At 40.4% G+C, this 27,124-nt stretch overlaps 2 protein-coding genes and 1 long non-coding RNA gene across 7 annotated transcripts in view; 2 read left to right on the top strand and 1 right to left on the bottom strand.

Annotated features, from left to right (window-relative positions):
• PPM1D (protein phosphatase, Mg2+/Mn2+ dependent 1D) overlaps window positions 1-25,100 on the top strand; it is a 27,979-nt gene extending 2,879 nt beyond the window's left edge. The window contains exons 2-6 of the mRNA XM_074890743.1: window positions 4,424-4,652; window positions 7,080-7,204; window positions 17,770-17,960; window positions 18,642-18,884; window positions 23,663-25,100. Coding sequence (XP_074746844.1) covers window positions 4,424-4,652; window positions 7,080-7,204; window positions 17,770-17,960; window positions 18,642-18,884; window positions 23,663-24,217 — 1,343 coding nt within the window. The 3' untranslated portion in view covers window positions 24,218-25,100. The remainder of the gene's footprint in view (window positions 1-4,423; window positions 4,653-7,079; window positions 7,205-17,769; window positions 17,961-18,641; window positions 18,885-23,662) is intronic.
• LOC141952818 (uncharacterized) overlaps window positions 1-26,941 on the bottom strand; it is a 27,924-nt gene extending 983 nt beyond the window's left edge. Inside the window, exons 1-3 of one of the 2 annotated variants that reach the window (XR_012631771.1) lie at window positions 26,842-26,941; window positions 15,761-15,915; window positions 10,746-15,663 (exon numbers count right to left, since the gene is read on the bottom strand). This is a non-coding gene — a long non-coding RNA (uncharacterized LOC141952818). Of the gene's footprint in view, window positions 1-10,745; window positions 15,664-15,760; window positions 15,916-26,841 lie in introns of those variants that run through there. The other variant, XR_012631770.1, reaches the window with a different exon arrangement.
• Window positions 26,931-27,124, top strand: part of BCAS3 (BCAS3 microtubule associated cell migration factor) — a 372,074-nt gene continuing 371,880 nt past the window's right edge. Inside the window, exon 1 of one of the 4 annotated variants that reach the window (XM_074890735.1) lies at window positions 26,931-27,124. The gene's annotated coding sequence lies outside the window, so the exon portion shown is untranslated. The other 3 variants (XM_074890738.1, XM_074890740.1, XM_074890741.1) reach the window with 3 other exon arrangements.

Below are 27,124 nucleotides of genomic sequence, written 5' to 3'. Positions count from 1 at the left end.
ATTTCCTGAGTAAAAGTTCTTATTTGAAGCCTATTTCTACAACTGGCAGTGGTGAGGAAAGGTGTTTACAAGAAACACGCTCAGGAGGTCCCAGATCTTGAGGTGACCTTATAGAGGATTGCACAGACTTATGTTTCTTTGGTAATTCATTATTTGGATAGCCAAGAGCTTGGTTTTAAATGTGTTTAGCTTGATGCTATTAAAAATTACTTTCAGCATTACTAGTTGCACTTTAGAGTTGCATACTTCTGCTTGGGTTATAACTCTTCCCATTAAATTTAATTGAAGCAATAAAAGTCAAATAATATTTTCATCTCTTGTGTAATAACAAGTTTTTTTGTAATTTTAACTGGAGTAATAATTTCAGGGTTATTTTTAGAAATGTTTAAGAGTTTATGTATGTATTCTTATCTGAAAAGGACCTAGACCACTTGAGGCAGTGCAAGTTTTCAGGATAATGTAAAATTTTTGTGGTCTGTTGCTGTATTAAAAGTTCATATGGGTCATATAGTTTTTGAAAGTTCATATATTTTTTAAAAAAAATTCATATATTTTTTGAAAGTTTAATAAGAGCTTTAGAATCAAACCAATTTGAAATGAGGTGTTGTAGTTTGACTTAATGTATATAAAAATGAAATATATTCTTCAGCAATTTTTGATTCCCAGAATAATCCTGAATCATTCTTGAAAACAGAAACAGAACTTCCACAAATTCATTTTGGAGCAGTCTGTGTCTTTCAGATCACACACCAACCATCATAAGTGAATTTGCTTTTTAGACTGTGGCAGGGCATTCTTTTTCATTACAGATGTGGTATCCAGGTGTAGGATCCATATTTTGGTGTAACAGATACACTGGTATGGGTTGTTTGTTTTAAACCAATTCCTACCCCTCTCTCCAGACCCTCCACCAGAAAGGTGAAAATGAGGAAGAGATAATTGCAAGTTGTGTATAAACAACTTGATTCCTGGGAAGCTGCATGGATTTGTCTCTTGAAGCTGTCTGCTGTTGTAAGGAGGAAACTAGGTTAAAAATTTGATAGCTTCAGAATGCTTAAGCACCTAACATGCATTTTTTTTTTCTTTTATCTTTTTTTTCTGGAAGAGTGGGAAGTGCATCTGTTAAACTAGAGAATATGGCATTTTGTGGGCAGGTATTATGAGAGTCTGTAACAGGCGATGTTAGTACCCTGCTAGACACAGATGTGGGTTTACCTCCTACTCTCCATTCGCCTCAGCTGGCTCAGTGGGATAAATGGTGTGATTTTCAGGGCTAAAGCCCTCTGGCTCTACTGGAGTCAAGTCCATCCTGGGATGTATCCATGTTCCTAGGACATACCTTAATAATTCATGACAACTAATACAGAATTAGGGATACAGGCCCACAAGGAAACTTTGACCAACTTTGTTTTCCCAGAGGGCTACCTAGAGGTATTTCTCCTGCTAAAGTTGTCGAAGTGGCACGTCATGCACGGACATTTCGGGTATATCTTTGAAGTGTGAATTTAGTTTTGAGAGCTCTGTTGTAATTTCAGAATTTCTTTTAATCTGTCAACTTGGTGTGGTATGAAAAATGGGCAATAATTTGCTCTGAATTTACTGAAGTAAAGTTCTAAACTTGAAAGTGGATGGCATTCAGTATTGTTACTTTGCAGGGATGTTATTAATGCCAGTTGTGTGCTTAAGAAAAAGCTTGTGTTTTTACTGGAGCTGGTGTGGCCAGGTAGGAAAAGAAGGGTTATGTGTGTATTTAAATAAGAATGGCAACTGGAGCTGATCTTTCTACAAAAGGAAGAGTTTAATGTGCTGTTACTCTCAACTGTTAATTAGTATATATTCTCAGTTAATTTGTTAGAGGAGAAAATGCCTTTTGATCATACCTGATGATTTGGTCTGTTGTGGTATCTTATAAAAGAAATATAGGCTTTTGTTAAACAGTCAAAATAATGTTTTGTATATTGCACCTAAGTGCAAGAAAAAGAACAAGGTAAGAAGAGGCTTTAAAAATAGCAAAATAGCATTTGGTGAGTTTTGCTGGGTCACAGTAGTATGCAGAAAAAGAACTCGGCAGGGAAGAAAGCTTTCTTGATGGTAGTGTCCTCTGTTTTTAGGGATTCCATATAGTTTGCACTAAAATGTGGGGGTTTTTTTATTTTTTCAAATGAATAACGGGAAAGAAAAGATGCAACCAAGTCAAACTTCATGAAGCAAAGCACTTTATATTTCCTGTCCTCAGCAGCAGGTGACAAGTTCAGTTCGCCAGCTACAAAACCAGTTGAGTTTACAAACTCAAAGTTACAAAATTGAGCGAAGGGTACTATTTTTCAAGTAGAGGGAAAAATTGTTTTGGAAAGAGGTCCTATTGCTTAAGGATTGGTAAAAACATGCTCATATGTGGACAAGTTGGGTAAGTGACTTGGATTTTTTTTTTTATACTTCAGCTCAGAAGAAAACTCAGGAGTTTTGACACTTGTGTTAATTTCTGAGGAGACACTATCTCTAAAGAAAGGAATATGCTATATATAATACTTATCTCTTAAACAGGAGCAAGGCATAAACTGAAATCCCTTGATGATAGGCAGATCTAATTTCTGGTTCTGATGGAGCCTAAAATCTGACGCTGCTGTATCATTCTTTTTCTCATAAGTGGATGATTTCACTCTCTGTGCTCTTCATTCCCATAAAGACTGATTTGACTCTCAAATATATTTTATTGCTATTGAGGGGTTGTTACACTGACAGAAACTCATTAGTTGCAGCTTGTTTTCTGTTAAGTGCATGGTTGAAGTCCTCATTACCACTTGGCTTCCTCCCTCATTTGCTTTCCATTTGGAATGTGTTAGATTTAATATCCACAGTTAAAATTGCCAGACAAAGTACTTCCAATAAGCTGATTGAATGTTTGTGTTCTTGAAATAAAGCTACTCCTAGGGAGAAAGTGTATTTTAGTATTTAGAACACAAAGCTAGAACTCTGTGTTAGAACGTAAATGTTCAAATTATGCTGGCTCTCTTGGTTGCTAACCCTGAGGAAGCGCAGCTTTTCTCCGCAGACTGTCTGTATAGCTCAGCTTCTCCTCCAGCATGTCTTCCATGACTTTTCTTTCTTGCCTCAGGCATCTGAACATCATTCAGTGGCACTAGAACTTACTAAGTTCTTCATCTTCTGCTTAAAACTTTGGAAGCTTGAAATATCTGTTTTCACAGAGGGAAGGCCTAATTGTGTTTAATTTTTTCTTTCTTGTGTGTTGTGCCATAGGAAAATAGATAATATAGTGCTTTGGCAGTCTGGCTTGGGTATTTCCTGCAAACACACTGTATCACAGTGGAATTTTTATGTTGTACTGTGTGAGCGTGACTTGTGAAGTGCAGAAGATAGAATGTGACACGGAGATGAGTCTCCCTTCTGAGTTTGTCTGAAGACATGAGTGGGTGCAGTGAAGAAGAAACATGAGGTTGCTGGTGACAGTTGAAATCACCCAGTAACTGGGAACTTGAATTCTGTTTTCTGAGGGTGCTGAAGCAGGGAGGAGGACTGCTATGGCTAATCTTTCTTAATTGGGATGTTGTTTCAGTCATCTTGTGGCGTTTTGGAAGAAGAAGAACTTGGGTGTGTAGACACAAAAATAGACAAGAAAAGGTATGAAAGAGAAATTTGGATTGGCCATAAATGGGGAGAATAGTATAATAGGAAGTTAATGTGAGTGTTTTGAGGGCAAAGCAGTTGAGAAAGAAGGAGATTTCCCTAACTTTGCACAGTTCATGCTGGTATAAATATTTTTTGTTCTGAATTCAAGGGATACCTTCTGCAGAAGATTGATGTTGGGTTATGGATAACATACTTAAATAGTCTGCATTATTTAGTCCTCCAAAAGGAAATGGGAATAAAACAGTTGGCGTTATTCAACTTAAAATGCTGTTCAGCATATAAAAGTGAAATAGCATTTTCTTTCCTTCTGAGAGGATCAGGAATGACCAGAAAATCTGATTGCCAGTCAGATGTCCAAACAAAATGACCTGATTTATAACATTTCTACCTCTTCAGACAAGGAAGTGAACAGTAGGTCTTAACAACACCCTTGATCGATCCTGTTCAACACTTGAGCACATCTTCCCCCATATTCTTCTAGTGATGCTTGGGATATTAAACTGGAGGAGACAGTTTTTTGAATCCTATCTCAGTGCTTTGATGCTGGCTTTATATATGTGTGTCAATGTAAGCTGTAGATAGGGGAGTGGAGTTATGAAAGTAGGGGGGACCTGAGGGCACTGGTTTCCTGGCCGTGCTATAGTTAAGTAGACTCTGTATTGTAACGTTAAGCGAGCCTCTGTGACATGCCCTTCATCTTGATTTTTCAAAACATCACCACTTCTACAGAACTAAAACCAAAGGTATTTTTATTTGCTTTTTTTCCTCACTGCAGCAGAGTGGCCGAAGACCATGACGGGTCTCCCAAGCACGTCGGGAACTACTGCCAGTGTGGTCATTATCCGCGGGTCAAAGATGTACGTGGCCCATGTTGGTGATTCAGGAGTGGTGCTGGGAGTCCAGGATGACCCCAAGGACGACTTTGTGAGAGCTGTGGAGGTGACACAGGACCACAAGCCAGAACTTCCCAAAGAAAGAGAGAGAATTGAAGGCCTTGGGGGCAGGTAATTGTGCTTTTTACTTCAGTTTTGATCTCTGGGTGCTATTTGTGTTTTTCTGACCGAACGATGCTCAAGCTTGCTTGTTTTAGGGGGACAAGTAAGGTGGTGAATCTCATAGTCTATTTATATTTCTTCCCTACCTATGCTCTGTTTTTTTTTTTTTTTCTAGCTTGTTGGGAATAAGTTATAGTGAGCTGTTGTTACACTGGTGTGGTTTTTGCTGGTGGTTTATGGTATTAAACAAAATTTTACTTTCCTGGTGGATTCCCATGTAGCTGAGGTACGGTTACAATTCTAAATGTTCATTGAAATCTTCGAAAGTGGAGATACTAACATTTGACCTATTTTTCTTTAAATTCTGATGATTTTGGGGGAAAAAAAGTCTTTACATATAACAATATGAGCTCTGGAATATCTGTTTTGTCAAATAGTGGAAACACAGCAGTTTTGACACAAAGTACTCTTCTTTTCATGCATTCTGCATGGTTCCTGGGGTGACGGTGGCAGTTGTTGAGTAGGCTCTTAAAGGCTTCTCTTCAAGGAACTTAAAAAAAATTCTTAGATTTGAAGCAAGATACTGTGTTTGTTGTGTTTAAATAAACACAAAATGTTAGAATACCGTGTTTTAACAAGTATCTTGACATTAGTAATTTCTTCCCTGTCGGGAGCTGGCAATTGTTAGAACATCTCGGAGTTGTGGTTGCTGTGACTAAGGAGGAAAGCAGGCAGGTTTGTCAGATGGCACTAATGTTTTGAGACAAACCTCAGGGCTCACATTTGGTGTAGCTTCGCAGGAGCACTCTGTTCTCTCGGTCTGCAGTACCGCACCAGATGGATGGGCACCGTTTCCTTCTCTTAGCGGTTCAGAGGCAGAGATCACTGAAGGTTTTCCTGTTGACATCATTCATATGAGAACCCTGTCGGCTCATTAACCTTCAGATATTTTTCTCTAGCAGGTGGAAGGTGATCAGTTAGCTGTATTAGCTTTTCAGAGAGGATAACTTGCAGTTTTGCTGGGTTAGTACTTGTAAATGTACAGGTTTTCAAGTTGTGTATCTCAGACATTGAAAGTCTCTGAAGCTTTAAAGAAGCATTCCCTGGAACCTTGTATCAACAGGAATGGTTAAAATTTATTATTTTTAAAATCTTTATTTTTACTGGTGTTCTTCCTGTTTTTCCCAGGCTGGCTGTTGCAGGCTCTTGTGAGGCAAATGGTAGGAGTGAGGTGGAACTTTGCAGTTATGCTTACTAATGTCGTCTCTTTCATGAGAGCGAATTGGGAAAAGTTAATGGGAGAGCATAACTGAATCTTCCATTAAAAATGAGATCTTCCTAGTAACAGTCTCGGAGTGTGGGATGGGGTCCTCTTCCAGATAATGACTGAAGTTAGCTTTGTGTGGTCATTAGTTGTACAAGTGGCTGAGATACTGCTTTTTAGGATGTGGTGTTTGTGACTGCATTGTGCATGCAAAAGGATGGAGCTAAACATGCCCTTGTTGTTAAGGCCTTTGAAGTCTCAGGAAGTGCATCTTGAATAGCTTCAGTATGAGGAATCTTGAGGCTGTTCCAGAGCTTCTCAGTTTCTAATTACCAATGGCTGTTCCTTGGATAAAAGCTAGCTTTTAAGTATCTCATTCTTAACTTGGTTGGGACCAAGCTTTGCTAGTTCCTCGTTCCATTACCTTTTCTTCCTTGATGACTCATACTCTCTGTTCTTTCTGACTTGCCTGATAACAGCTGCCCCATTTACTTGTTCTGTAGCTTCTCCTTTGACCCTTCTAATGCCATCTGTGAGAACTAAAACCTGTGCTCAGTGCCTTAGGGCAGGAGGTAACATTCAGATGTGGAGCTGTTCCTTCCCATGTCCTGCTTTCAGCAGATAGCAGCTATGAACAATTCCTCTTTTATTTCTGCCTAGTGTTGGTGCACTGTTAAGGAAATCCCTACAGAAGACTGCTCCTTTCTCTTTTGTTTTTTTCAACTATATTGTGCTGCTCTTTACTGCCAAACTTTGGCAGATGGAGAAAACTGAAAGAGGAACTACATGACATTTCCACCCAAGTGAGTTGATGTTGATGGTCCTCATCTGAGGAAAGCAAATTCAGTTCTGCTTTTTCTCCGACAGATTAAAAAGATACTCTTGCATCTGGTTGTTGCAGCCAGCCAGAATTTGTTCCAGGTCTTCATTCCCCTGCTTTTTCTTTTCTTCTGCCCTTCATCTCTCACTTTTCCCTTTGGCTTAATATGGAATGAAACCATCTTAAGTGATACCGTGTGTTTTGAAATATTTAATTGTGCTGTGGACTTCCTTGAGGGCGCTGTCATTATTGACTCCATGTTTGCATATTTAACTGGTTTTGTGTCACTGAAGTAACTTCTGTGCTTTCATTCCCATTCCTTTTTAACCCCTGCCTTTTCTGATGGTTTTAGTGTGATCAACAAGTCTGGTGTGAATCGTGTTGTTTGGAAGAGGCCTCGTCTGACTCACAATGGCCCTGTGCGCCGCAGCACCATCATAGACCAGATCCCATTCCTGGCAGTTGCTAGAGCACTTGGTAAGTCTGCCCCTGCTTGGAAAGTGAGACACCCCTGCATACAGGCCACCAGCACTGAATTACACCCTATTTTGTCAAAACGTACACTTTTAGATTAGAGGTGCTTGCCTTGGTTACAAGGCCTTCTGAAAGTCTGGGCCTTTTTAAAGTATTTTTAGTATGGATTTTGTTTCTCCTATAAAGCTGTAGAAGGTGTTATTGGTGAGTGAAGGACTTGCCCTACAACATGCAGGATCTTCAGTGTCAGTCTTACAAGGGTGGTACTTCGTTTCTGTTGCAAATGAAAATGTAAAGCAGTATGTGTCTCCAAGATGGAAAGCACATTTGTCATACTGAAATAATAGGACTGTAATTTTTGACTAGGTGGTTGTAAGAGTAAGTTCTGCTGCATAGCACACGAATTACTTTTGGTCTTCCTTTTGTGGTGAATCTGTTTTCTTTCAAGACTTAACATAGAATGAACAAAGGGATGAAAGTCAAGTCTGTTTTCTCTATAACTTGCCTTTGCGAGAGTATTAGTAATGGGAAAGTATCTCTGAGGAACACTTCATTCAGAGGACAAAAAGGCACATTAGAATGCCTAGCAAACTCGTTATAAATGGGTTTGAGCAAGTACTTTATAACTTAATCTTTGGATACCTCTTGCCCACGACTACCAGTGTTTTCTGGTCAGGTTTTTTCCTTAAATTTCATTGCAGAATTCAATCTTCTGCAGTTCATTTTACTTCCTTCCTCCCTTTGCCCCAGTGAGGAATTCTCTATCCAGATATACCCAGTATAGGTTTGATTTTATGGGAATGTGGTATCATATTTTTACCTGTGAAAACTGTCCTGTGACTTAATTTCGTCTTGGCCAGCTTGACAGTTACATGATAGTGTTGTCAGTGTTCCTAGATCAGCTGGCAGTGTGGTGTGGGGACAGTCTGTTCCTGGGACCTGGTCGTCTTGATAATTGCATTGCGTTACTGTGTCTTATTTCAGGGGCAGTAATATCTGTTTCATGTAGCTTTGTCCAGAGTTAAGAATTCTGCAGTGATAATGACGTTGTAAAAGATAGCTGTGTGTCAAGGAAGGAGTCACAGGTGGCTGAGTGGCTGAATGGTGATCTTTTAATAAAAATAAAATTCTAATTTTATGGACATTTTTCTCTGTATCTTACAAGTCTTATGTGTCATATTTTAGGCAAGATAGAGGCTTGTTTTATGGGTAGTAAACCTGGCTCGAGAGTTTGAGTAAATCCTTTGGAGTTAATAGATGACCAGCAAACAGACCTTCATCCACTGAGCAACATACCCCTCTTCTCCCCTTTTCTGCAGAAGGGTACACCTTCCTCATAGATTACGAAAAGCGTATGCTTAATGTTGATGAATCTTTCATTCCTATGATTGCAAGTTTGTCTAAATAGCTCGATGACTTGTGACCCAGTTCCTCTCAGCAAGTTGAATAAAGGGTTTGGCTGGGTTTTGTGTGGAGATGGGCATTGAAGGGATGATGCGTCTGTTACCCCCTATTGAATTCTTTCCCATTATGTGGACGTCGAGGATTACTGGAGAGTTTCAGGTTCAAGAAATGAGAACACCTATCTTAACAATTGTTGGTTTCAAAAGTTAGCAGATTGGAAAGCTTAAAAGAGGGCTTTGGCATCTTCAAATCATGGAGAAACAGATTTTCAGTGTGCCAGTGCTTTGGTGTTTGCTTGCTCAAGGAGCCTCTGTAGCCTCTTCCCATCCTTTCTGAGGAGGTATGACAAACCTCCTGGAAAAAGGAACACAGCTGCTTCGCTCTGTAGGACCCAGATGGTGCACAGACGCTCACAGTTTGGAAACAGGATTTAACTTCTTTTGGAGGCCAGCATGTCCCTTACGCTGCTTACAAAAGACCTACCACGACTAAAGCCATTTGCATTCATGCTGTTGGGGCCTGCTCGACCCCTTGGCTGGCTCCCAGATCGCTACCCTGGCTGGCACAGCACTGCTGCCTTGGAGCCTCTCCAAGCGGAGTAATAACCATCAGTGTGGACATACACTGGTTACCAGTGCTCTAGTCAGTCCCGCTAAGATCTGGCACAGTGATTCTTTTTGCTGAGTCCAAACTCGGTGGTTGTTCTTGATGGAAATCCTGTACAGATCCCAGACTGGATCCAGTACTTAAAGGGGCTACAGGAAAGGTGGGGAGGGACTCTTGATCAGGGAGTGCAGGGATAGGACGAGGGGTGATGGTTTTAAACGTGGTGAGACACTGGCACAGGTTGCCCAGAGAAGCTGTGGCTGCCCCCTCCCTGGAAGGGTTCAAGGCCAGGTTGGATGGGGCTTTGGGCAACCTGGGCTAGTGGAAGGTGTCCCTGCTAATGGCAGTGGGGTGGGACTGAATGATCTTCAAGGTCTCTTCCAACCCAAACCATTCTGTGATTCTAATAATTTTTAGCAGGAGAGCAAGTCTCTCAATGTTCTGTAGAGAGAAACCTAGAGGTGTGAATTCGCTATCTTTGAAGTGGGAAGATTATCTGATTAAAAACCCTAAAATTTAGAACATAGGTGTTTTGTTTAAGTTTCTTTCTCTTACAACACTTTAAAATATTTTGATGTTGTCTCATCCCTCATGCAGTCCTTCAGTCTAGTGCTCACTGTAAGGAGTACAGCAAAGGTTTTAGAAATAGCAGGAATTAAACACTGTGGAAAAGTATTGTGTTAGTCAAATATTTGGACAGCAGAAAGAATACTGATGCGGTAGAAGTCCTGGCCAGATTAATTCTGTTGACATTCCCTTTACTGTTCTGATTGTCTACGGTGTCTTTCTGCCCTAAAATAAGCATTTGTGGTATGCACTTTTTATTACCACTGCTTCTCATGGCAGTAGTGGCTGCATTTAAGTAACATGTAATTTATTTATGGCCTCATAACAAGTCAGAAATACTTAGGCTTCATACTATCTCTGTAAAATATCTGTATGCTGCTTTTACTGTATACAGGTTATAAGTCTTCTAATGAAATATTTCAAACTGCAGCAGAGTATTCTGTGTGTTAGGCATAGCTACTTCTAACCTTCTGGGCAATGAAAACATCTTTCTTTATACCGCATTGCCTTGTAATAGATACTTACGAATCCTGTGTGATCTCAGAATTGTTCACCTCAGGACTTGCTAGCCGTTCTGATCAGAAGAGCATTTAGTTTCCTTAAAGTGTAATAATTTGAATAACTTCCCTGGCACCTGTAGTTTCATGGTAATTCTCCATTTTACATGCCTGTCCCTAAAACAGGTGTGAGGTAACTCAAATTACTTGAATCCCCTCGTGTAAGGCAGGGCTAGGAGTGTGCAGATTGCTGGATCCGCAGAGCAGATGCTTGGGGCAATAAGCCATAGTGTAACTTGCTTGTGTGTTTGAAGAGTCTGTGTGTTACTGCATCATGTATTGGTTATTGTCTCCCCGTGGCACTCAGGAAGGTATTGTAGACTCCTGTGAGCATGTTTACATATGTGTGTCTCGGGGAAAGAATGGTGAGAGGGGAAGTAACCTGCTCGGTGTAGGTATAACGTAATAGCCAGATCCATGCTAGCAGAAAGGTTATGTTTCAACTATGCCATCTGTCTAAAAACTTTAACCCAGACCTGTTTCTGGGATGATAAGCACAAGGCTATAAGTGTACAAGATGTGTGTTTTGTTCCCATGTGTTGAACCCATTGTGGAAAAATGAAACAAAGAGTTTTGATCTTTGGAAACCAATTTTGAAGTAAAATCTGGCTGTGTGTAACTTTCAAAGATGGTATACAAGGCAGGGGAGGTACAGAAAAGCTACAGCCTGAGCTCTGAATATCTTATGGTATAACTTAAAACAAGAACAGAATGTAGAAACAAGTAGACAAATGGTGTGATTAATCACTGAGCTTTGTAGGTTGGCTGTAAGTGTAACTTAAACTCATTGTAGTTTTCTTCAGTTGCTATTTAAGTTCATAGCCCCAGCTGTCCCCCAGCCTGGCAATATGTGGTGTGATGGCAGAAATGGGTCTTTGATTGCTTTTTAAATTGTATGGGTTCTCTCTTGTTGGTAAATTAGTTCAGGTCTAAATCTAGTAAATCTTTTATGGACTCTTTTTTCCTCCTTCTCCCCTTTTCTTGGGAACTAATATAGAGCCAAGATCTGCAGCTGTCAAAAGGGTTATGTCGTAAGGGATTGCCTTGCAGTATTGTAGCTGTTTGGTGTGTGTGTGTGGGGGTGTTAAATTAATGAATGATGAAACCTGAACCAAGAACCCGTTAGTTAAACAACCACTCATTCATGTGGCAACATGAAGTATCTTTTCCCTGGTTTTATGTAGAAATATAATAACTTACCCCATATTTTGGTGGAGTGGCCTCCACCATACAGGTTTGACTTTTCATAGGAACATGGATTTCCTGCTGACCCCTAGAAGAGTTATGTACCAGAACAGCTCGATGTACAGCTGCTACAAGAATGTTGATTCTGACAGTGACGTGAAAAACTGTTTTTCAGAGCAACTTACTGGATGCCAGAATTGTTTTGTGAAGCTCTCTGAACATGCATACCATGAAACCCTAGAGAAGAGGGTATGGCTGACCTCAAATGATCTAAGGAGGTTCCTGTATAAGGGTTTAGGTTTTTTTACACACATTTAAATATATATATATTTTTTTTAAAGTTACCAAATGGAGTAGGCAAGGTTGCTACACAGTGTCTGCTGCTTGATTCCTCCTTCCTGCTCCTTTGTAGGCCCCAGCAGGAAGATCAATCACACTGAATTGCATAAGCTAGTAAGTTGTATTGAAGTTGGTGCGCAGTGTTTTTCAGGTTTTATTGATAATTGCTTTTTTATTTTATATAGAAACAGACAAACTTGAGGTGCGTTTGGGATTATTCTAGTCTTGTCCTCAGGTTGCCTTGCTCTAGCTTGGGTAAGTTTCTTCACCGCCAAGACAAAATACATTTGTATGTCTGTAGAAAATGCAGAGTGTATGTACTTTGTGGACCTGTGCTGTACAGATCATGTCAAGGCACGTGTGGATCCCTGTAGCTCAAAGGAGAAAGCTTGGGGCTCTCCCCCTCCTTGGCAGACTGGAGGTCTCTCTGCGTGCCTCTTTAGCTCTCTCTTCTTTGGCAATGTAGAAAATAATAAAACCTTTCTCCTAAAGTAGAAATTTATCCAGGTGTGGTCAGTGCATTCTGCTTTACCCCTTGTCTTCAGCTAAGCAAATACTGTCTAGGATTGTCTTTTGAAGCTTGAAATTCCACCTTAGTGTTCATTTGAAGGATTTAATTCAAGACCAGAAATTGTGAGTAGCTTTCTGCATGCCATTTTAGGTCTTTGTCTCTACTTTTGCACGCTAGTTCTTGCAGACTTTTCTCATGCAGCGTGCTCTCACATAGCCCTAGACAGACACCTTTTTTCTCTCTTGCCTCTGATTTTGCTAATGTACAAGCAGAGATGAGCGGTGGTGAAGACTGCCTTATGAGCAGCTTTTAACTCACCATTCCTTTCAAATGCAATTGTTTAATTTGTTGTTGAAATGCTATTCTCTTACCTGTGCTTTCCTTTTCTACATAGTGTGGAGGGTGCCATTCTTTGAGCAGGTTTGACTGAAATAGTATGTAAAAGAAGCTCCTAAAAAAGTACTGTTAAAGGAGTAGTGAAAGTTTTAAAGCCACAAGTGCTTCTGTGTAACTTTTTGGCTGGCTGCTACCTGGAGTTTTGCCCCCATCCCTCAGGCTGAACTGTCTCTAATCATTCCTGGTTTGCGTGACCCGGACGCTGCCTTGCATTCCTCTTTAGGCTGCTGTGAAGATGCCCTCTTGTGGCTGTAGGACTAGCTTGCCATGAGTTTTCCAACGTTTTCCACGCCAGCTCAGCCTGAATGGTTTTAAGTGGTTACTGTCTGCATCCTTGCTGAGGTTTGCCTCACTTCCTAGCAGCGCTGCCTTATTGACAGTGAAAAACGGAAGTTCTGCAAGTCTTCTCTTTGTACTAACAGACCTTTTAGATAAAACTTTGATTTTGAAAAGATCTGGGATTAATCAAACTGGGTTTTCGTTTTGGACTGACTTATGAAAGTAAACTTTTCTTTCCTCTATTAAAACCAAAAGATATTTTTGTATTCAAAACAGCACGTTCCAGAAACCTAAATGAAAGACTTGATTTATATGACTTCTGGACATACTTTTGCTATAAGAAGGCTTAATCCAATCCAGTCTACTTATATGATGGCTGTTTTTGTTTGTAACTTCAATTACTTTCATGGCAGCAGCTGAATTACAAGTAGGGTTTTCTCCATTGTATTTTAAAAGGTAATAGTAAGCAGATAGGATAGACAACATATTTTGATAGCTAAATTAGTTTCCTGCTCTTTTAATACACGATTCAAACATCTATTTTTCATTTTGTAAGATGCAGCGTAATTTTTGTGTAGATCTCTGTATATTATTTTGGTGTGAGTCATGACTAAGAAACAGATATGACTTTTTCTGGAAAATATGAAAGGAACTACATTAATACAATTTTTTTTCTATTTGGAAAAGTATGCAAGTCTCACACCAAAAGAAATATTCCTGGTCTGTAAGGTTTTAGAGAACAAGATGGTTAAGTTTTATAAATATTAGTTTTTTAATTTGGAACAAAAATAGTACGGCTCACAAAGTGAAGTCTGAGAACCTGGCATTCCAGTTCTGTAATACTAGCCTTTGGTGTGTCCCATCTTGGCTTCTCAGCCTGCTGAAGGGTCACTTGTCTGCCTACTTGCTTTGGGACAGAATGAAAGATTTCAGAGCACTTTGAAAAGCCTAGAGAAAAGTGTTGGCTTGCTTTCCTCTCCTTTTTCCTTCCCAGAATTGTGACAGAGGGTGCCGTGTAAAGTGACTCTTGCTAAGTTTGTCGTGCATTCCTGAGCCGCTGTGGATGCTGCGCTCTCCAGCTGGCCAGAGACAGATCCGCAGCTGACATCAGTATGCTCTCTATGCAGCAGCTCTAAAAAGCATTGACTTAATCTGTGCTGCTCTGCCCTTTAGAAAAAAAAAAAAAATATAGTACCTCACCCTGGTGACATAGGTTGGCCTTTGCTGGCTTGGAGTTGAAGGGTCTGTGAGAATTGTCCTTTCAGTGAAGCACTCTTCACGCAGTGCTGTTCTACAAGGGATCGCTTGCCTGCGTGCTTAGTCTGGGTTGGTGGGCTGATGGGAGTAGAATGATGCTAGAGCCACACTGAAGGCAGCTTTTCCTGTTCTTTAGGGCAACTGCAAGTACTGGTTGCTCTAGGCTGAGGAAGGAAGTCTGGATATTTCTACGTGCCTCAGGCTTCAAATACACTTTGTGGAACAAAAAGCTTTATTTTTCTCAGTTAGTGACATCTAGAGCTCCATTTAGCTTTTAGTAGCTCCAGACTTGTCTGGAGTTGGTCAGTTAATACTTGATGGTGCTTTAGTGCTGTTCCATCGTACAACTTTGTAAATAAATTATTGTGTATTTCTTAGATTTTTTGAGCTTGAATAGGCAGTGAGTACAGCTGAATTAAAAACTCATGGAGATTCAGCTCTCACTGTATGTTGACAACAGCCTTGGAATGGTGCTTTGACAGAGGTGGTGCTCCAGGAGATTGAAAGAATGCCTTTTGCTAAAAAATGCACGTTTAATCAACTCAGTCTGTGAAGCTGTGAGTTCTTGAACTAGCCTAGCTCCTCTTCATCGTTTGCTTTCAGGAAAAATTACTTTCCTCTTGTATCTAATTTTCTCTCCTTCACTTAAGAACTATGATAGTACTGTAGAGATGTGGCTTAGTTACAGATTTGCCCAGGGATTTGGCCAAAGATGTGGAGTACCATTATCAGGTAGCCCGGCAGCCGTTCCAACACGAATCATGGCATGCCAGCTGTTAATTCCTGTGTCAAGCCCTCACCTCGGTGTGTAGTTCCACCACGGCCTTCAGGAGGGCAACTGATTGTGGAGGGGAGACCCTGCAGTTGGAGAGCTTTCAGTGGCAACTAGGAAGGTTGGGCTCCTGGTCAGGGGTTTGGCCTGTGATTTGTGGATTCATCGTGTGTGTTTGCAGAATCTCTGTGTGCCCTTCAGCAAGTTCATAATCACAGAATCATCGAGGTTGGAAAAGACCTTGAAGATCATCTAGTCCAACCATTAACCTCACACTGACCGTTCTCAACTCCACCACATCCCATCAACCCGGATGTCAATCCTTGGAGTCCCCTTTATAACCAGTGTGATATTCCCAATTATCCCCATGAGGAGCCTTCTTCGTATTGGAGGAAGATTCTCTGAAATCACCATGATTATTACTCAGCTGTTTTCTCAGCAAGAGCAGCAGATGGGCATGATGACATGTATGTAGATGAACCAAAATTAAATAGTATCCGGTTATTTTTACCATACAGCCCAGTATTTTGAATGAAAAAATGATTCAGCTAATAACATTCGTCATTTCTCCTAAATGAGGATGAACAAGCTAGCAAATAAAAGCAGAAAAATAATATGCAAGTTGGAAATCAATGCTGATTCCAAGATCTGGTGGTTGTAAGACCCTGAGCCCTTGTTTACTTTACCTGCTGTGTCCATGACAGCCGTGAGGGGAAGAACTCTCAGCACATGAAGACTTTTCGTGGCAATTCATATACAATAATTGCTGTGCTGGAGCTCAGCTCTTCTGTTACAGTATTTATTTTGATCTTGGTGCCAGCTGGCTTGCTTTGTTGTGAGTCTGTGGAGGGAGAGTGCACCTCTGTATGAGCAGGCTTGGCTTTTAATTAGCACTTATTAGAAGCATGTGTTTCTGTCTGCTGCTGCTGCAATGTATGTGAATTGGCACTTTAATGAGGATGGACCATCCGTGCTTGCTGTGGTGAAGTGGAGTAATTGAGGTGAAGTATTCCCTTTCCTGATTCTGGAAAAGTCTTTTCAACTGGTTGCTAGCTTAAGGCAAAGCTAATGGAAGGAAGTAGGAAGACAAAAAAGCTTATTTATGATCTTCAAAAGGGTGGTGATAGATGCGGAAGAAGGCTACAGGCATGCTTTCTGAAGCCAGCAAAAAGGAAAGAAAAAAAAACCTGACAAAACCTTACTCCTAGACTGGAGTTCTTAAGCTTCTGTACGCTTTTCAGCTCTGACATTTTAATTAATTTCTACTTCTTAAGCCATGTGTTCTGCACAGAAAAATGTAACCAGTGCTTGGAAACAATGTTATTTTTTGTTGTCACTATAGGAAGCTATTTATGAAAATTAAAAAAAGAGAAGGTGTTAGTGCAACACAATACTGTTACTGATGTAAAGGCCCAACCTTAGAAAAAGTTTCTATTTTTTCAAGTATACTTGATAAATTAAATTAAAATAAATTGATGAGGAAACGTGTGTTTCTGATGGAGTGGTTTTTACTTGAGGATGGTTTGGAGGAAGCAGTTGACCCAATAGATGTCTTGATTCAGATGTGCGTTATTCAGTTCAGGCCATTGGTACTGGTGAGGTGACCCCAAACTCCTTCGCCGTAGCAAGAAAGATTTAAAAATAGAAAGGCTCGCTGCATGAGGCCTTCCAAGGGAGAGGCTTTAGCTCTCATTTTCTGCTTTCCTGCTGGAACCCAGGCACTGCTTGTGTTCCTGTGGCTTCTTTCCAACTCCAAAATTTGGCACGTGGTGTTCAGCTGGAAAGATGCTCTAATGCAGCACTGTGTGGCTTTGAAAGTGGTGCTAATGCTGTGGGAAAGAGAAATTAATAGGGGAAAGGCTTCAGTTTCTCCTCCTTTGCCCTCTTCCTTTGTTCCTTCTCCATGGCACCTGCAGGCTCAAATACCTACACAAGACATAACCATGTCTTTCTGTATTGCTCGGGTGGCTGTGGAGGATCTCAGATTGTTTTTTTTTTTTTTAAAAAGGGCAGTTTAGCACCTTGAATGTAAAAAAGTGGAGTTTTCTTTAGTTTGGGATTTGTTTTCCTTTTTTTTTTCTTCTTCTTCTATGAGCAGGACTTGTTAGGGTGTGCAGGGCAGCATGCCATTGTGATGCAGACTGAAGTCTAATGCAGTATATCATACTGGGGAGGAATAAGGTATTGTGTGATCCTCCCCCCTGCCAAACCCCCAGCCTAGTTGTATAAACTGTACCAGAGGTAAGGATTTTGTCTCCAGTATTTAAATCATACCAATAACTGGAAAGGCAGATGTTTGAGCGTTTGGTGTGGGTTCAACAAAGTAAAGCTTTACTGTGTTTAAGGAGAATTTTAGTTGTTCAGATAGGTTTCAGTTTGGATATTGAGGTTTCACAGTTTTCTGTATTAATCTGTTACATTTCCCCTTTGTCTGAAAATGTTTGTTTTAAGAGAGTAGAACTCCTATAAATATAGGTTGTTATGAATGTGATTTTTATTTAAATTGCTACATATTAATAAATATGATCAGAAAGTGACAGCAGCAGCACAGTAATTATGCTGAAATTACTTTGTATTACTGTTAGTGACTTGAGACTGGTGGGAATTGTTTTCATGGGAACATCTTTCTGTAGTATCCAAGATTCATATTTTCATGTGTAATGTAACAATTCAAAACCATTTTCTTCTTGGCTAGGTGATCTTTGGAGCTACGACTTCTACAGTGGTGAATTTGTTGTGTCTCCTGAACCTGACACTAGTGTGCACACAATCGATCCCCAGAAGCACAAATATATTATCCTTGGCAGTGATGGACTGTGGAACATGATCCCACCTCAAGATGCTATCTCCATGTGCCAGGATCACGAGGAGAAAAAATACTTCATGGTGAGAGCAGTGGCTATAAGTAATTGTGGAAATGTAATACTTTTTTTTCTCTAAAAATCGTTTAGTCTAGCATGTATGGAAAGTGCCTAGCAATGGTGTTTAGGCATATTCATAGTTTTGCCACAACACAGAAGTTGTTACGATGTGGCTGATGCTATGCTTGCGTGTGCTGTCAAATACCATGTGTGTTAATGTCATTTAAATTATTGGGTTGTCATTTTTGGGAAATTTCACTACCAGGATGGTATCTGTGAGTAATAAAGAAGATAACCTGTTCCTTCTCTAAGGAAGTTATACAAAATACTGTCTGAAAATGAAATTTATTTCACATAATGGGGCATCTGAGCATCAGATAGTAAATAGTTTGTAAACCTTTTGAGAGACTTTTGGAAAGACTTGTAGGATGTGTTACAGCCAGGCTGTTTATGCAAGTCACTGCCTCAGTTTTATGGTTAAAAGCACTCATACATCTGTGGATTCTACTGTAAACTGATTTCAAAGTTAAATTTCATTAAGAAGAAAGATACGTTTCAATTAATATTTCCTCTTGTGTTTCTGACTCAAGCTACTTTAACACATATAGGAAGATATATCTCAGGCTTGCCACATAAACTCTCCATATTCCATTTATAAGATAAGTGGATCTGATCGTTTTCTCTGTCCCTTTCTTGTAACACAAAGGGAGAGCACCGACAGTCTTGTGCCAAAATGCTGGTGAACAGAGCACTGGGCCGGTGGAGGCAGCGCATGCTTCGTGCAGACAACACTAGTGCCATCGTCATCTGCATCTCGCCGTTGCAGGATGGCAAAAGCAACTTGGAAAATGAAGAAGAATTGTATCTCAACTTGGCAGAGAGTCCCTGCTATAGCAGCCCTGATGTGAATGTCATGACACCCTCCCGCTGCTGTACCCCACCTGTCAAGGTAACCTTTTTTTCAGTGTTTTAAGTGTTCCATTTTTGTGGAGTCCACTAAATACGTAGCAATCTCCCTTTCCTTTCCCTGGTAGTAATTTCTTTTTATGCAGCTTACGGTGATATGTAGGATTGGAGCAATGCTGTAGTCAGACCATTGCCAGAGATTGCAGTAATACTTTTAGAAATTACTGGTCTGTTAACTTAAACCACTATTTAATGTTGCTTTGGTTATTTATTTATTTTTAACTGCAGTGGACTAGGCAGTATGTATGGCCAGGTAATGTATTTCAGTTGTAGGGCAGTAACTTGACAGCAGTTACCTGGCCAGATCCTCAACACTTCCATGTACTAAGCTTTGGAGAAATACATGAACTTTTAATCATGTTTCTTAAACTTTGGAACACTAAAGGTGGAGTATTAAAGTATGAACTTCTCAGAATTGCTGAATTTAGGGATACAATGTTTTTGTAACTCGTAAAATCCCAGTGTGGAAGAAATGATTACTGTAACTTCATGCATATCATTTGCACAACTTTAAATGCACTGTTTCTTAAGTTTTCCAAGATCCCCCAAATCAGAAGTAGGCTGTTGAAAGAGAGGAATCGGACTGTGGGGATCAGAGATTTAAAAAAGAAAAAACCCAACACATCCCCTTAGAGAATAAGGTTGGGCTACTGTTTCTTTTCCTACCTTGCCGTGTCCTTGAATAGGTTGCACAGCTGACAAATTGCAGACTGCTTGTGGATGTGTTCTTAATCAGGGTTTGGTTTTCTTTGGACGTGGTGGTGTGTGGGTTTTGGTTTTTTTAAGGTAACCCATGGGTTAATGTATTCAAACACACACTGTAAAGAATGTTTTCTTTCTGGATTGGGAGATCTTACTATCTTCCTCTAGTTGATTTAATGCTCTTTGTTAGAGGAAAAGACGTTCTAATAGAAGGTCTTTCTTCAGGTTAGAAGATTTAACCATTACCATAGAGCAGAGCTCTTCAGAAGTGTTTTTTAAATTTGTTTTTCCTCTAAGAACCGGAGTGTAGTTATGAGTGAATGTTTGTTTCAGTAATTACCAGCTGCTCCTGATTTATGTAACTGTCCTTTGATGTTCTGCAGTATCTTTGGATAACTGTCCTTTGGGCAAAGTAAAAAGAACGTAAAAATTAGAAGGGGAGTCCTTAACATTCCCCTGCTAGAAACAAGCTGCTAATGAAACGGCAAGCTCAAACTCTGACTCTTTCATTTCCATCCAGTGTAGCAAAATACATGAAAAGAGCTTAAAATCAAGCAAAATCTTGAGTGGAGAAAAATGATTTGAATTCTAAATACTCCTAGGCTTTTGAATTGTACCATATGTTTTGTGTGTGATCTATTATCAGTACTCATTGAATAAACGTTGAGCTATGTCAGCTGCAAAATATCCAGGAAGTAGCATTTCTGGAAAGGACTTAGTGACATTTCTTTTCCCCTTCAGATTTCCCCCCCAATCTGAGTAGATTCAGTGAACTGCAATGTGTTGATTGAGATAAATTGTAGCAGACGGTCACAAAGAGTGAAGAGACCAAAACTTTAGACAACTAACAGTTCTGGTGTTTGCCATGTAGATGAGGCCTTGTTTTATTTTTTTGCTTAATGTACAAAACCCAGAAGAAAATTTTGACTGGATGAAGGTCTGCATTGATAATATATGTATAAATTAGTTCTATTTTAATGCAAAAGTTTTTATCCTTTTGGATTAAAATAGAACCAGTGTCACCAATTTAAAAACATAGATCCTATTTTCTCTGTACTTGTTTTTTATAAAAAGTCATAATAGTGATTTATAGACATAAAAGTTAAACTAGTGTAATACAGGTTTCTGCTTTAATAACAAGCATCTAACTGTCCTCACAGAGTACCTGTGAATATCAGAAGAAAAGTGTGAGAAGGAAGTTGAAAGGAAAAGAGACAGAAAAAGACCACTGTACTGTCAGAATAATGCTGAAATACTTCAGAAAAAAGCAAATGTCTCCAGGCAGATCATAACAAATGAAATGTCTTAGCAGTTGTGTCTCCATGTATGGGTGTTTGCAAAACAAGAACTTCGTGTAGTTACTTGTATTTGGTAACTACACCATCCTGAGTAATGTTATCTAATGTTTCATAGTACAAAGAGCTTTATCAGTTAGATAAGACCCACAATGGAAAGAAAAACATATTTCCATAAACTTTGGTTATGAAATGCCTGGACTGTAGGCTTTTAATTTATAGAGCAGTCTGACTTCATGGGAGCCTTATGGATAAACTTCAATGCATGCAGGAGTGCTTGTTGGCTCAATGTTTCCTTTAAAATTAAACTGATGTGAAACATAATTGAGGCTTTTGGCACTCTCCCCAAAAATGGTCAAATATGTGGTTTCTTATGCCCTGCCTCAGACATTAAGTGGCAGCCTTATTGCAAGGTGCCGGTTTTCTTAGGAAGTACAACCACACAACTATTTCAGAATATGTATTTTTGGAATTTTTTTCTGATGGTGATAACTTACGAGAACTTCAGGAAATGCCCTTATTTCATGATCCTTCGTGACCCTAGAGATACTGTCAACCTCGCGGGAGGGAGAAGCCTCATTTTGTTGATTGCACAAAGTGTGGCAATAGATGACAATATCCATCTGCAAAATGGTACATAAACACCTTGATACATAAGCTGCAGGTAAATACATGATCTAATTTTTAGGTTGGTAAGTAATTAGGTCAGCCCAGCCAAGAGGCAGCAGTGAAAAGGCTACTTGCCGGTTCTCTTGGAGAACTGAAAGCAGCACGGATAGCCTTGACTCTCAACAGCTGCTACTTTCCAAAACAATTGATTTGGAAAGAGATGGAGACCAAATCCAGGTTTCTTAATTAAACCAAAGTATTTCTTAATTGCATATCCTTCTGTCAACAATTACAAATACCAGCTTAATTCAAGTATTCCTGAGGCCAGTGATAAAATTTGATCGGTTAGATTGTTGAGAAATGAAATTGGTGATTCATTTATTTTTCTTGTTTTGTTACATCACTGTTCAGCAGTCCATCTCTGACTTCATTTGGCTTCCCAAAGCCTTATCCGATCTCAGCTAGTCCTGCCAAACAAAAGATGTTGGCAATAAGAACCACAGCGTTAAGCGTCTTGTGCAATGAAACCATAAAACCTAAGTCATGGTGAGAGACACAATTTCAAAATTTAAATTGAGCAGATTAAGTAACGTTGCCAGAGCTGCTCTGTGTGTGTCATCTAGCTTTCTGTGGGTTCTGCAAGAACAGAGTCGAAGAATAACCTCTAAAATAACATCCATAAAGGTCTTCCCTCTTGTGTTGCTGTATGTAGTAAAAGAATATTATCTAACTCATTTTATCTACACACGGGAAGCAACTGGGGAGTAGAGGGGAGTGGAAAACCAAATCTAGATGCTAGAAGCAACTCTGATTATTTTCTCTTTTGGAATGCATTTTATTAAGCCTTAGTATTAGATTTCTCAGAAGTGCTGAGCAGTGGTGGATCTCTTCTTGAAGGTGAGCTGAAGTTGTTCTGGGTTGTGACTTCAAAAGCATCTATTTATTCATCCGATGTTACATTGACTTACTCTGATTCAGCTGTGTGTGCATTTGAGTTTTCAGCACGTTATTTTCTTAAAATAGTTATTGTCATTTGCCTCACATTGATGGTATGTAGAGTAATGTGGCCTTGAAATTTACTTTTGAAGGACTTGCTGAGTAACTAGGGATTTCTTCACAATTAAATCTTTAATAAGGTCATAATTCATATCTTCAGGGCACTGCATAAATACTAATTTTCATAATCCCCCCGTGGCTAGTGCAAGCAACTATTGTCCTCATTTTCCTGTTGGTAAAACTGAGAATGAGGCAAAACCACTCACCAAAGGCTGCAGAAGAGAGGAGGAGCTGAAGGTAGGGTTAGAGTTCAGAAGTTCCTTAGGATGTCATATTGAGCATCTGCTTTTCAACAGACAGAATGACTGTGCTTCGCAGAGAGCGGATGGATGTGCCACCAGGAATGCAGCTGCTCTCTTTCCAAGTTTGTAGAGCATAAAACTAGGCAATAAAATGCATTATTTGCATAGCAAACAGTAACTCTATTTTTAGACTAGAGTTGTGCAATGCTCCACCTTTCCATGAGCAGCCGGGACACCTACAATGAAGAGTGTCCATCTCCCTGATAATCTGGTTCTGCAGTAACTAAGAATTCTGAACGTAACAAAGGTTAGAAGACTTCCTGCTGTTTGCCCTAATAGTGCTTGGCCACCTGATGATGTATAAAATCTTCGGAAGGCAGTATAGGTGCACATACCACAATGTCTGAAGGAGGGAAGTCGTGTCTGCCTGTTAGAGAATGCTACTGATGAAAATCACAGGCCAGAGGTTGCAGGCACTGCTTTCTGCAGGGCTTCCTAAATTAACAGCAGATGCGTGCAGATTCTGCAGCGTTTGACAGGAGGAGGAGGAAGGCTTGCTGGCTGAGGAAGTCCAAACAGCCTCTGAATGAAAGGATGATGTGTCTGCCATTATGGGACACTTGCAAATTGGATGATTGAAATAAATGCTTTTATGAAGTTGCTGTGCATAAAGTAGCGAGTTCAGATCTGCAGTTCGAATCTTGTTTCCCCCTCAACGTGGAGAAAAGATAACTCTCTGAGTGGGATTCTTCTCTCTCAGATAAGGTTTAGAGAACTTGTCACACACTGTCTCCACCCTCAAAGATAATCTGAGTGAAATAATTCTGCTTAAATATTTTGTTTTATTTTTCCCTCAGCTTTTAGAAGATGATCCATGGCCACGACTGAACGCTTCTGAGCCTATTCCTCCCCTCATGCATAGCAACATGATCTCAGAAAAATATTTAGAGCTGCCAAACGAGATTGCCAAAAGCAATTCACCTTCATCAGGAGCGACCCTGAAGGATTCAGGCCCGCAGGAGGAGAAGTGCAGCAAAGCGTTGGCTTTGAGGATACACGAATCCTACAGTAATGGTTTGTCAGTCAGTCTCTCGCCTTCCAACTCCGCAAATTCAGGCACGGACCAAAAAGGCTTGAAGGTGTCTCCTAATGGCCAAACAAAAGCCCAAGATGCAGAGAGGACACCCACAGCAAACTTTAAAAGGACATTGGAAGAATCCAACTCTGGCCCAGCTATGAAGAAGCCAAGACGTGGCCTGAGTCGAAACATTAGTGTCCAACCAGAAGGCATGTCCACAACTCCCCAGCGCAAAAACTCAAACAAGCTGACCATGCGCCGCAGCCTGCGGGGCCAGAAGAAGCTCAGCAATTCCCTCTTCCACCCGCCCAGGAAAGCAGTCTGCGTTTGCTGAAGGGCATTTGTGTAAGGAAGTGTATTTTGGTCTGATTAGAATTTTAAAGTTGGTGCAGAAGTTTGAAACTCTTCCTGTTTATCTTTTTTTAAAGTAGAAACTTTTTTTGGTATCAAACAGCTTTATCCCAGCCTTGTACTTGCTTGTATTATAACTGTGAATTTTGTAGATGTGTAGGGTATAAGTCACTGTAAAATGTGTGTAAATTTGTATTCCTTCATATAAATGTAGTCTCTTTTCTTCCTTGTATAATTGTTACAGCGGGGCTAAACCTTGTTTAAAAAAAAATAATCCTTTTTGTTAATTTACTAAAGTCATGAATTTGTATACGCTTCTTGTGATGAGAATTTCACAACTTTTTAACTAAAGTAAATTATTAAACAGAATGGAAGATATGTATTTTCGTAGTACTATACGTTCCACCTAAAGTGTGTCTTTTAGAGAATACACTAGGTCTATATTTTGGTTTTAAATTTTAGATTTCTCTACTCAGAAATGAAATGGACGTGGAAGCAGAGATGTTGAGTCTTGCTTTACACAGCTCAATGTCGATTTCTTTATGTTAATTAAAATACTATGCAGTATCTTATTTAGTTGTATTTTTTGTAACATTAATGGTCAAAGTATTTAGCAAAAAAGTGTGTGTTTTAAAATTCCAACTCCCAAAAGCATCCTATAAAGCCATTCCCATCCCCTGTTATAAATGATGGCATTTTTATCCAGGCGTAAATGTATGCCCTACGGAGGCACGGATTTTCTGCTAGTCCAATACTGATGGTGCTGCTAATACCTTTCAACATAAGTTCTTAAATTATTTTATGACTATTTTCATTGAGTATGTGGACCATGTGTATGTTCACCTAAATAAAACACGTGAAAAGTTGATGGGGGTGCCTTTTTTTTTCCAATTCTGAGCTTAAGTTGTTGAGCACATTCATATTTATTTTGTATTCATGAAAAACCTGATACTCTCCCCTTCCTCACTGGCTACGTGGCTTATGAAACAAGACATCCCACATAGTTCTATTTAACTGTAGCAATATACAACCTGCTTTTTTTTTTTAATGGGGAAGCAAAGGCCAGTATTTTATTCCAATGGCTAGGGTGGTTATTTATAGGATCTAATTGTTTACTGCTGGAACAATAAAACATGGGTTGAAATCAGGCCTGCTATCTCTATATGTGTTACCATGGTTACAGAAATCCTAGGGGGAATCATACGCTTTCTGAAAATGTATAATTCTTTCATCCATCCTGTGAGTGCTGCATTATCTGACAAGATGAAAATAACAGTCTGTCCAACTTTGATCCTTCAGGAATTTGTTTATATGGGATGCAACTTAGTTAACACTCCAGTTTTGCTGTAGGTGATACTGAAATTAAACACCATAGATGGGGGGAAAGTGTTTAGAAACTAAGAGCAGCTCTATGTACTTAACCTAGCAACAATCTTTGCAACACACTGTGATAGTAATTGTCTATTTTCAATTTAACCTCATGACATTCAACCTTTTAAAGATGACTGGTCACAATAAGATGCAAGTGTAATGTGTTAGTTGAGTATCTGTATTGCTGCTTAGAATGTAAATATGTAAAAGGAAAAAGACTAGCAAATTTACTGGTTTTTTTTCTCTATATAGAAGCAAAATTTAAGTTTTCATCAAATTCTGCTGCGTTCATAAATGTGTGCCTTGTTCTCCCACATTTCCTCACAGCAGTTCTAGACTTGGGCTTCTCCAGCTGGAGGGGCAGACATCAGCTTTTTTCACTTTTAATAAACTAGACAAAACCTACAATTTTTCCTGGGAAAGCTGCTGAATGTTGGTAAGCATTCAAGATTCAAAGCTCCTCTGCACTAGACATAAACTAACCAGCAGCAGTTTACTCTTGTGTATGCTTTGCCCACCTACGTATCATTTGACTTCTCTGAAATTAATTATCAAAGCTGAGACAGAAGTGTGGAAATTTCCAGCTAATGTGTGAATACACTCTCCAGTTGGTAAAATCAAGTCTGACTTACACCAGGTTTTTTTTTTTTTTTCCTTTTGAAATAAAGCTCCAATACGTGCAAAACCAGTTCTGCATCATCAGGATGCTGAAGGCAGGCATGCTTTGCATCACCCTGTTACACTTCACAAGAAATAAATAAATAGGCCTCTAGCGCTACTTTTTTTTTTTTTTTTTACCCAGAGGACAGTTCTCCCGTCGGGCAACTCGGCAGCTGAAAAGCCCTTGTTTAAGTTTTTCTTCGGGGTGAGAGGAACAAAGAACGGTTACTCTTTTCTGATCACAAGTACTGTGTGAAGTGTGCTGTGCATTACGTTCGTAGTTACTTTTTTTGATGCCCATTACGAGTCGTAGTTACAGAACTCTGAGTAGATGCCCAGAACAGGTCGCCCAATGCTGATTTTCAGGTGCCTGCTGCCTGGAACCGGGAGCCACAGGCCCCGGCTCCCTGCTGGAAACCTGACCGGGTGTCCAGAGCCGCCTCTGAGGGCGGTCCCTCGGCTCCACCGAGGTGCGTCACCCCCAGGCATCCGCGCAGCGCCGAGCACCTGTAAACATCCCTCTGCGCGGGGGGGCGCTGCCGAAACCCCCGAACCCTGAGGGAAACCTGCTCCTACCTCTCGCCAGCCGGCGGCTGCAAGCGCTCCTGCCAGAGAGACGCTCCCTCCGACGGCGCCGCGCTGCTCGGCTGAGGGCCGGCCTTCCCCCCCAGGCCCCTCACCCCGCGCGGTCTCTCCGCCTGCCGGCAGTTTGCTCGCTGCGCGCTTCTCCCGCACGGCGCGGAGCCCGGGGCCTCCCCCTCCGTCCCCGGGGCTCGAACCCGCCGCCGACGCCCCCCTGGCGGCCCGCCGCAGTCCCCGCCCGCTGCCGCTGACGTCACCGCGCACGCCCGCGCGGAAG

This window comes from Strix uralensis, chromosome 20, assembly GCF_047716275.1.
Source record: "Strix uralensis isolate ZFMK-TIS-50842 chromosome 20, bStrUra1, whole genome shotgun sequence".
NCBI classification, from domain to species: Eukaryota; Metazoa; Chordata; class Aves; order Strigiformes; family Strigidae; genus Strix; species Strix uralensis.
The sequence above is the reverse complement of the archived record's forward strand: the minus strand, read 5'-3'. Positions and strand labels throughout refer to the sequence as shown.